This window comes from Xylocopa sonorina, chromosome 1 (genome assembly GCF_050948175.1).
Source record: "Xylocopa sonorina isolate GNS202 chromosome 1, iyXylSono1_principal, whole genome shotgun sequence".
NCBI classification, from domain to species: domain Eukaryota; kingdom Metazoa; phylum Arthropoda; class Insecta; order Hymenoptera; family Apidae; genus Xylocopa; species Xylocopa sonorina.
The window spans coordinates 18,921,625-18,930,844 of NC_135193.1; the positions used below are offsets into that span (position 1 = coordinate 18,921,625).

The following is a 9,220-nucleotide window of genomic DNA, read 5'->3' on the forward strand; positions in this document are numbered from 1 at the left end:
ATCTATTCGGATTCCATTCTTCTTCGCGTCTAACAATGATGGTACAATCAACGCGTATAAAGTATCGAATATGTCTATACAAATTGTAACCGATTATCTTTTTTCTTTTCACGACAACGCAACAAGTAGACAAAAGTAATTAATGGTATTCAACAACGATCGACAAAGATGTTCCTCGTACCTGACATCTGAAGGAAAATGGTAAGAGTTTCTTGCTTGAAAAAGTTGCCATCAGTTGTCACACTGTCGGTTCGATTTATAACAATTTAAAAAACCGCCATTCATTTATACTGACCCGTGCGTATACACGCACACGTCTTTCACGTACGAGGGATCAAAGTATGATATCACCAGTGACGTCAGCCATGGTAGCGCGTCGAAGACGCAAGCGTGCACTTCAGTCAATCGCAGGCGCTCGAGGCGTGACCATCTGCATTTTTTTAAGGTCAGTTAAAGTCTTGCGTACATACTCTGTATACCATCTATCGCGGTTTTACCGATCGTGCGTCGCCAATTACACCATAAAGTATGCGTTCGCAGAGCAACCATTATAAGGTAAAACGGCATTGGCGAGTGCTCGTGCGGTCTCGAGGTTTTCGCACTTGTGAATCATGCCGGCATTATCGAGTCAACATATATATGTGAACTGATCGTGCGGATTAGAAAAGATTACCGTCGAAATTGGTCTAATTTTACACTGATTATCCTAACCGGTGCGAGGGACAATAGTGGCCAAGCGAATGCAGCGAGCGAGAAAGTTCAGGGAAGTCTGAAACGATTTCGGTCGGTTTGTTTCCTGTACTCGAGTGTTCGTTTAAAAATAGCCAATGACAACATTTCGCGTATGTTTATTCGCAGCCGCCCTAATTCGGGCAGATTCGCGATTCGAATTCAGTGGGAAGCACTGTTCGTAAACCTGACGCTCCTTCCTCCAGAACCACTTAATCCCGCCTTAAATAAATTCCCGTTATCCCACTTCTCGGCAAACACCAAATATAAAGCTAGAAACGCTTACACGCCGTATCGATCGCCGGCGAGCATTTTTAGGGTGCGTCTGGAGAAGGCGAACGTGAGCGATAATGCTTGTAATTTCCCTGCCGGCGTTACGATAGCGTGTCGAAACCTCGCGTTCTATTTTAAATCGTCGCCTGACGTAAGCTTGTACAACGCGGCACGAGAAATTGACGAATAAAATTAACACGCGAGGATTTCCATTTCTTTTGAAACGGGATCCGAGGCAGAACTATATTCCTGGGCTACGAGAAAAGAAGGTAACGTTTCGGCGATATGTAGGCCACGCCTGGAAACTTTTAGCCTTGGCCTTCTTCCTCCTCTCCGGGGCCTTCCGTCCAGCCATGTCCGGTCATATTTTGATTGGACGTAGGTACGTGTCGCCACTCGTAGTAACGCGCTGCTTTGAATTTTGTCAGGACCGGCAACGAAGGGAATGACAATGTCGCATTCGGTAACCATTAGGACTCAGACGATGACGACCAGCTCCACCGCAGTTGTTATCAACACTGGTTACTTGAAGACGTGGAGCGGGATATTCAAAGTGTTGGAACTAGTGAGTTTCTTCTTTACCCTGTAGCTTTGTAAAAAACTTTCGCTATTGGTAGTTCTGCCTTTGTTCAGAAGATGTTATAGTTAAGTTTTAATACATAGCAGACTTCCCTACTTTATTAACATTTTCCTATACGTTTACGTTTCAGGCGCTTGGCGTGGTATGCGTGACAATAGCTTCCATTCATATGCCCTCTTACGGCTACATACACACCCCACATTTATTTTTTCTTTTAATGACAACAACATTTTTGATCGGCACCGGCATATTGCTCATGAGTTGCTTGGCTTCTTTTTCAACATCCTCCATTATAGCGAAAACCACTTATGTGAGTATTCCTTATTTGACGAGTAACGAAACGATCGATGAATCAAATGTCAACGTTTAATATTTTCTTCTCTTTTTTTTTTTTAGGAAATTCTTTTCCATGCTGCGGCATTCGCGCTTTACTTAGCTGCATCGTTAACGTTCATAATTCACGTGTCCGATATGAAAGGGTATCAACAGTACAACGTACTGATGGCTGCGGCAGTAAGTCGAATAAAGAAAAGTATTTTCGTTACGTGTCTGCGGTTTTTCAAACGCACGTCATGTCTTTTTCAGGTCTGCGGTTTGGTGAACGCAGTGCTGTATTTCTTAAGCACACTCATCGCTCTCCGCACGTACAGAGGACTTTGAAGGACCCATCGTGCCTCTTGCTGCCAATTTTGAATACCTCTGTGTCATCTGTCTCACGAACATTATGATTTTTATACTGTTCGGAATCTAGCGATCGAATCTACGCCTTTTTATACGAAACTTGTCTATTTTATAGATGTTTATCGTATTTTATACACTTATATTACGCGTTACGTATGTTTGTATTGTACAATCGAAACTTTCTAACTTTTAAAACGAATTACTAGGTCGCACTGAAAGTAAACCGTGCTCCAAAACGATGAAAACATCGAATTTGAACGTAGCGCTATTTTCTACATATAATTCCTATGCGTTCGATAGCGGAGCACGTACAACTGCGACGAACAATTTATTCAACCACAGTCTCAAATTTTTTAATCTTTTATATTATACACGGTTCCTACGAGCACACTATTCAGTCTCAAATTATTTTCGACTCGTATTTATATAAAAATGATAAAAAATATACATATATATTTATTGTACTTGTACTTGATATTTATACGTTACAATATAACAGTGTAATAAAAACAATTGGAACGAGTCCAATTGCTGCAACGATGCTTTGCCCCGTGGAGGAGGTTCGGTTGAAGAGAAACGTAAAATCCAACAATTATGTATTCGTCTGTAAGAGAAAGCCTTGTCCTTTTTCGTTACGCGCGCCAGTCTTGGACTGACGTAATTATGAGTCAGAAAATTTGAGCATAACGTCCGCGGAAAGGAAACGACTTTCGCACGGCCATTGATAGAGTACGAGTTTGCACGTAGCGATGTATGCGAGAGGAGTTTTGATAAAGTTGCAGAGGAGGAAAAAGAGAGACGGTAGACGAACAGGATACCGTGGCGCGTATGTATAATAACGCAAGTAATTGCATTATGCATGCGACTGTGTACGAGCGACAAAGAATCGATGCGCCTTCTCGTCTAGGCTCGTCGATTCAATAGGTATCGCGTTTACCTACGATTAAATTTAAGTCCAACGGAATCCAATCTGGTTTCTCGACCTTTTTTACGAGACATAATCGCGCGGTACGTTGTATTTTTATATTTCCCGTGCAGACAGTACAGCTGGCTACACGTTCCATCGTGGCACGTGCCAGAAATAGACATCGGTATCCCTTGTTCCGACGGCGACGCAGGGGGTGCAACGACATTTAAATTCAGTTCTGCATCGGACGTAAACGCACCCTCAGTTCGTCGGAAAGTTCCCGCGACCGCGGTCGTCCCTTAATCAACGTCGATTTTGACGGAAGCCAGATAGAAGGATCTCGATTTCGAGAGTGTAACGGATCAACCCGGCCAGTGCGTTCTCCACTTTGCAACCATGCGAATTAATCGTCGTTTAACCAATTAGGCAGATCGAATAGAGAGTCTGAGCGCACACGAGACGATTTTAACGAGCCCATCGATCGTACGTTGGCATTCCAAACTCGTTTGGTTGTCTTGGTAGTGTTGTACACTTTTATTGGATTTTCATTGAATTTCCATCGATCGATCGATCGATACGCGTGGAGGACGTCGCGATGGGTAGAAACGGAGCGGGTCCAGTGATCAGGATGTCCTCCGCGGGCACGCATTCTGCCGGAGGTATCGAGTGTTGCTTCTGCAGATGTTGCACGTGCATACACGTGGAGTTCCTGAAAACCATGCCCGGCATTTTGAAACTGTGCGAAACGGTACGCGACTCAGTTGCGATACAAAGGACGCGTCGACTCTGTTAATCCGTTGTATATAGGGAAATTCTGTTTCAGGTTATCAGTGGTTTGATACAGAGTTTGCTGATTAATTACGGGCTGAAGTACAGCACGACAATTGGTTCAGCTTTCGAGGGGTCTCTGACCACGTCTTCCGCTTGTTTCTTAACGTCGGCGGTGTTGCTCGCCTGTTACGTCGTGTCCGAAAAATCGTACAGATTGATCAGATCGTCGCTCTTTGTATGTTAAAGTTCTATCGTACATTCGATCGCAATTTTCTACGTTGCATAATCCTTTACTCGCGCGTCTACAAACGTACAAATGCATCTCGCGTTCCCGTCTTTTTCTTTTTTTCAGGAAATGATGTTCAACGCGTTGGCTTCGTTTCTGTATCTAAGCTCTGCTTCCTATTTGGCGTTTTCCACGAAGGTATTTCTGCTCCCCGAATATTATATCAAGCCAGGCTTCGACGTCTATCCTGCAATGACCGCTGCTTACGTACGGATCATACCATTATTCATAATTATATCAAATTATTTCATCCTCGTTATTAAAAACTTCATCGTTTACAGATCATGAGCGGTTTCATCGGTGTGCTGCACGGGGCAGACGCATACTTCTCTTACACGCATTATAGGACCGGAAGATGAGTCGGAAGGGGAGTGAAATTTAATTGAAGTCGAAATGAAGTCACTCGCATGTGACTCGAATACGTACAGCATTCCAAAGTTGTATAATTGACCAGAGAATTGAAATGCATAAATTAAATCGCGCATATATTTATACCCCGTTGGTTATTCAGACGGACACTTAGATGTTCGTAAAATCTTTTATTTCATGTGGCATCTCCAGTGATTTGTACCACCGCTGCTAATACAAGTCTGGATGTCGGCCAAAATGTTCAGAATAATCCACCAGAGAATCGATCCTCGAATATCCTCGATCTATAAATCTATATATTTTTATTCTGTATTGTAACGAAAAAATGAATTAAAGAAAAAAAAAAAGAGGAAAAATACAAAACGCAAAATCGATCGAACGTGTATCTTCCCTGAACTCGATCGCCTGCGTATCACGATCGTTCCTTAAAAGCTAATCGGGATTGACAGCGTCGAGTAATTCTTGACGAGGACTGTACAGAAAACTGTGCGGCTCGTTTCAATACGTACCAGGTTATACGTGGATCTCGGACAGTGAATGGAAGTTATATGTACCGGCGGGTCCTCACGGGCTCCGCGATGGAGAACCGTGAGGTTTCTCTTTCCAACGCTGCCCCACCTTCCTCTTCCAACAATCCGTGAAGCGTAGCTAGTCCCTCTTTCTTCTTCGTCTTCACCCGGTCTTTATTCCACGCCTGCGGTTTTCGTTGCTCTCATAGAGGCCTCACCGAGCATATCGCATGACTCGAGGCATGTGGCCGTCAGTTTACTACGGGATTTCGAACCGGTTGACTCGCGTACACAGATCCCGGACGCTTCCCGCGGACAAGGTGGACTAGCAGAAAAAGTGAAGGAAGGGCTCGATCGCTGATATGGGGGTACACATCAGGAGCATGAACGGTAGCCTCAAACTCGCGTCGACGATGAAAGGTAATTCGGGTTACATTTTTCTCTCGAATTCCATCGACGATCGTCACGGTTCGGTCTTGCAAAACAAATCGATCGTTGCGCGAGAAACCCAAAGTGACACTCGCGACTTGAGAGCTGTTTGGCCTCGCTGCGTGAGAAGCGAGTCGTTCCAAAATCTCCGCGAAACTCAACAGGTGTCCACTATCCGTAAAATATCGCTTCCCTTTGGTCGTTCAAATGTATACACGCGTACCGTGTATCCCTGTAGCGTTATCGTGCCAGGAAGCAGGGAATGAATAAAAATTGTTCAAGGCTCTCCGCTTTGGTTTCTTAAACTACGGAGCAAAAAAGCAATTTGTATCGGCAGATCGAACCGTATCGTGACAGATTTCAGTACTTTCTCCAATCAATCGCGAACGCGAGTGCACGAGTGTTCCCCATCGATTTCACTTCGATCGTTATTTTTTCAAATACAAATCGAACAATTTCCACGACGCGGGGAGGGGAAAGGAATTTTGCACAGGCCGGGATAACAATGGGAACGGGAAGGTAATCCGGGTCGCTGGTAGCTGAATAACAAATATTTGCTCGCGGGAAACAAATACACGGCGAACGCGCGTAACGCGAACGCTGACGATCGTGCCACGCGGGAAGGGTAGGAAGCTGGTAAGGTAATGGTACGTACAGGTGCCGATAAAATCTTAGATTCCACTAACCTGTTGCGATCACGCGAATCCAATAGCAGTCGCAATCGTTCGCACCGGCGTTCCGTCATTCAAACGGAATCTATCGGCGGCGATTATCGGTTAGCCCATGATCCAAGTGGAAATTACCAGCCACAACGCGTACAGCGACAATATTACTAGTAAAAATATCTCGCCGTTAAAAAATCGCTCCATGGCTGGACGCGAAACGGTACGCACGAGTGGTACAGATCGTTAACTCTTTCGATGACGCTCGGTTGTTCGGGGCTTATCTGGAGAACAAACGATATTCGAGACAGCAGGGATGCGTTTTCGAAGCGCGTGTATACGCCTCCCGTGATAACCGCGGGCGGAATCCTCGAACACGTTTCGGAGTACTCAATTCCGGGGAATATTCCGCTATCGGATACTTGTATCGCGACCAGGGAGAACGTCGAGGGGAAAAAAGACGCTCTCTTCCAAGAACAGCTATTTCATTAGCTATCGTACCGTGTTTTTGCCTCGCTGAGAGTTAATCGGTTGGAAACCTTGGAGCATAATTGCACACATTCGAGCGTTTCGCAGATATCGGTATCAGCGGGACGAGAGTATTTCGGCGCTCGCCGTTTTCTTTTAACGCGATTATGCGATTCTAGAACCGTTACTTCGTCGGGATTACGCGCGCGGGCAAGTCGCGGACATTTTGTTCGTAACTTTTCGGCGGGCAAACACGGTTGGCGAGTTAACAGGTGTACGCTACGTGTACAAATGGCGAGCCGTTAATGTTCACCGTCGACGTGTTCCAAAAACCATCGACGGACCTTTCGTCCAGGTGTCTCCCGTGAATAAGTACAACCGATAACTGCCGCGACAAGCGCGGTACGCTTTTTTTGAATGGCTGCGAACTTGTGCGCATTGCATCCGACATGATTGGCGGTTTTATGATTCGGTTTTAGCCTGGTAAATAAACGAAACGGCGGTCACGAGTTGATACCGCGTGATAATACCGCGCGATATAGTACGCGTTTTACGAGTCGTTCGAGTCGTGACAATAATACAGCCACGATCGCCAGCGCGGGCTACGGGTTGGGTTTTTAAAATAGCTCAGACCCTTCCGTTTCCTGTTCCGCGCTCGTCGCGGAATGCCACGAGGGTGGCGTACGTGCTCGAAAGGACGTCATCCGTGTGTTCTTACGAAGAACGAGAGGATACGGGATGACGTCAATCGCGCCGAACTAACCAATTCGTCTTTCATTCTCGCCTCCTGTGCATAAAAGCAGGCCTGTCGCGTGGAATTCGAATACGCTGCTGATCATTTTTGCGAGTAACCGGGCATTCGGGGGAACTAGCCCCGCGATGCATACCGCGCGGTCGTTCACCGTGTATTTATGTAACGCGAGCGATTATTGCGAAATGGGCAGAAAAATGATATAGAAGTGCGCGTGGAATATTGTTGAATTTAGAGCCGAGGATGCATGGTACACGTGTACGCTTTCTGTCTGCGCAGGAGAAGTGTCGTGGCCAACGACAGAGGAGCCTTTTACTCCCGAAGAAGAAGACGCGATAGTGACGCTGGTGGTAATCGTGATCGGTATTATAGTAGCAATAGTGGTGCTATTCTCAATGGGAATCTTTATCGATTGCAGGCACCAGTACGTAGAGACAACAAATATCGACTTCTATCTTTTAAACGTCCCTCGTAACAATTATTGTTATTATTATTATTTTATCCCCTTTTTTTTTACCATCACCGCAGAGAGAAGAACATTTTGAACAAGAAGAAGCTGAAATTGAAAATGCCGCCGATATCACGGACGAGAAAGGCGCGCAAGGAAGACGCCAAGTCCCTGGCGTCGGACATGTGCCCGAACGGTGCCAGCGACGCCGGCTTTCGTACGCGGGACGCGATCGTCTGACACCCCCTTTGCAAACCTATCCACGTCCACTTCCAACGCGAGCGGGAGCTGAAACGCGGCTGGTGATTCGCGTCGAATTACTTCGTCTCGGATAACGTCGAAAGAGCCCCCCAGGGAAATGAAACGCGCGAACGCAACCGGGTTGCGATCGCCCAGGGAACCGTGTGCAGATTAACCAGTGCTCGCGTCGATCATTTCGATCCAACAGTGGACTCTCGTGTTCCAAGTGTGACGTAACCAAATTTTTGCGAACGATGCAGAATACTCCGACACCGCTCGACGTAATTCGCGCGACTGTGATCTATTTTGTCCCTATTTATCTACGAGCTACCAGAGGAGTCCCTCGATCGCATCGATCGTACATCGTGGCTGTTTCCAAAAGTCCCCTACCCCCCGGTAGCAAACAGATTTCGATCCAAAGTGTGTACAGCATTAATTTTACAGAATGTGAAAGGCGAACATCGGAATACCAACGATCGCTCGAAGGCATCGAGCTCCGTCGTACGCTCGATCCTTTAACGTTAGAACTACCGACGATTAATGTGTATATGAATCTCCCCCAAAGAAAGTAATTTTAAAAAATATTCTAGATAAGTAAGCGTGAGGCAAGTATTCGTTTTTATATCGAGTCAAGGGAAACTTGAAATTGCGATAGTTCTAACGTTAACGATACGCAAGGTTGGTGTAATGATATACGAGAAGAACGAGCAAGTGTACGTGATAACCCGTACGATTGTACGCGAATGCATTTCGTTAATGCGAATCGAATCGGAAAGAAATGGTTTTTATCTTTACCACACCTACGTAGTCAGGTTCTATTATTTGTAACGTCTAGTCATTCCTTCGAACTTGCAACAATTTTTGCGTTATGAATCACTGATGCTTTTATCGATAATAATCAGTGAATTGTTACAAAGTTCGAACGAAATGCAGACCTTAACCTGGAATAAGTACGCACAGTTACGACATGCGAACACGTTGACACTTATCAATGAGAACTGTACTACTTCCGGACGTGTATCTATTTATACGTACATTACGTGTATATAGGGGAAGCATTCGTATATAAAAATATATATATAAATGTATATGTGTAATAAATGATGCTGTCGAATAT

General features: G+C 45.3%; 3 protein-coding genes and 1 long non-coding RNA gene across 7 annotated transcripts; 3 read left to right on the plus strand and 1 right to left on the minus strand.

Annotated features, from left to right (window-relative positions):
- Positions 1-406: 406 nt before the first annotated feature.
- LOC143422468 (uncharacterized) lies at positions 407-2,531 on the plus strand. Its single transcript, XM_076893130.1, has 5 exons — positions 407-445; positions 1,431-1,567; positions 1,713-1,892; positions 1,979-2,095; positions 2,168-2,531. The coding sequence occupies exons 2-5, from the start codon at positions 1,448-1,450 to the stop codon at positions 2,240-2,242; spliced, it is 492 nt and encodes a 163-aa protein (XP_076749245.1). The 5' UTR covers positions 407-445; positions 1,431-1,447; the 3' UTR covers positions 2,243-2,531.
- Positions 2,532-2,633: 102 nt separating this feature from the next.
- On the plus strand, positions 2,634-4,638 carry Sing (MARVEL domain-containing protein sing). Of its 2 annotated transcripts, XM_076893116.1 has the most exons (4): positions 2,635-3,918; positions 3,994-4,176; positions 4,294-4,434; positions 4,509-4,638. In XM_076893116.1, the coding sequence occupies exons 1-4, from the start codon at positions 3,766-3,768 to the stop codon at positions 4,584-4,586; spliced, it is 555 nt and encodes a 184-aa protein (XP_076749231.1). In that variant the 5' UTR covers positions 2,635-3,765; the 3' UTR covers positions 4,587-4,638. The 2 variants fall into 2 exon arrangements, with proteins under 2 accessions (XP_076749222.1, XP_076749231.1); XM_076893107.1 differs by having other exon boundaries at positions 2,634-3,918; positions 4,294-4,515.
- A 102-nt stretch (positions 4,639-4,740) lies between these two features.
- LOC143422479 (uncharacterized) lies at positions 4,741-6,417 on the minus strand. 3 transcript variants are annotated; one of them, XR_013101719.1, is made up of 3 exons: positions 6,221-6,417; positions 5,106-5,364; positions 4,741-4,880 (listed from the first exon to the last, which is right to left on the minus strand). It is a non-coding gene; the product is annotated as an uncharacterized LOC143422479 (long non-coding RNA). The 3 variants fall into 3 exon arrangements; XR_013101720.1 differs by having other exon boundaries at positions 4,766-4,903; XR_013101721.1 differs by having other exon boundaries at positions 4,775-4,888.
- Positions 5,294-8,970, plus strand: LOC143422473 (uncharacterized). Its single transcript, XM_076893143.1, has 3 exons — positions 5,294-5,525; positions 7,695-7,839; positions 7,944-8,970. Exons 1-3 carry the CDS (start codon positions 5,468-5,470, stop codon positions 8,101-8,103), a joined length of 363 nt encoding a protein of 120 aa, XP_076749258.1. The 5' UTR covers positions 5,294-5,467; the 3' UTR covers positions 8,104-8,970.
- The last annotated feature ends 250 nt before the right edge of the window (positions 8,971-9,220 follow it).

Bases quoted from the DNA above. Each gene is read 5' to 3' on its own strand.
- LOC143422468 (XM_076893130.1), top strand. From the start codon at position 1,448: ATGACAATGTCGCATTCGGTAACCATTAGGACTCAGACGATGACGACC. The intron at 1,893-1,978 runs GTGAGTATTCCT...TTTTTTTTTTAG, and splicing joins TTATAGCGAAAACCACTTAT to GAAATTCTTTTCCATGCTGC. The intron at 2,096-2,167 runs GTAAGTCGAATA...TGTCTTTTTCAG, and splicing joins ACGTACTGATGGCTGCGGCA to GTCTGCGGTTTGGTGAACGC.
- Sing (XM_076893107.1), top strand. From the start codon at position 3,766: ATGGGTAGAAACGGAGCGGGTCCAGTGATCAGGATGTCCTCCGCGGGC. The intron at 3,919-3,993 runs GTACGCGACTCA...ATTCTGTTTCAG, and splicing joins TTTTGAAACTGTGCGAAACG to GTTATCAGTGGTTTGATACA. The intron at 4,177-4,293 runs GTATGTTAAAGT...TCTTTTTTTCAG, and splicing joins TGATCAGATCGTCGCTCTTT to GAAATGATGTTCAACGCGTT.
- LOC143422473 (XM_076893143.1), top strand. From the start codon at position 5,468: ATGGGGGTACACATCAGGAGCATGAACGGTAGCCTCAAACTCGCGTCG. The intron at 5,526-7,694 runs GTAATTCGGGTT...CTGTCTGCGCAG, and splicing joins ACTCGCGTCGACGATGAAAG to GAGAAGTGTCGTGGCCAACG. The intron at 7,840-7,943 runs GTACGTAGAGAC...CCATCACCGCAG, and splicing joins TTTATCGATTGCAGGCACCA to AGAGAAGAACATTTTGAACA.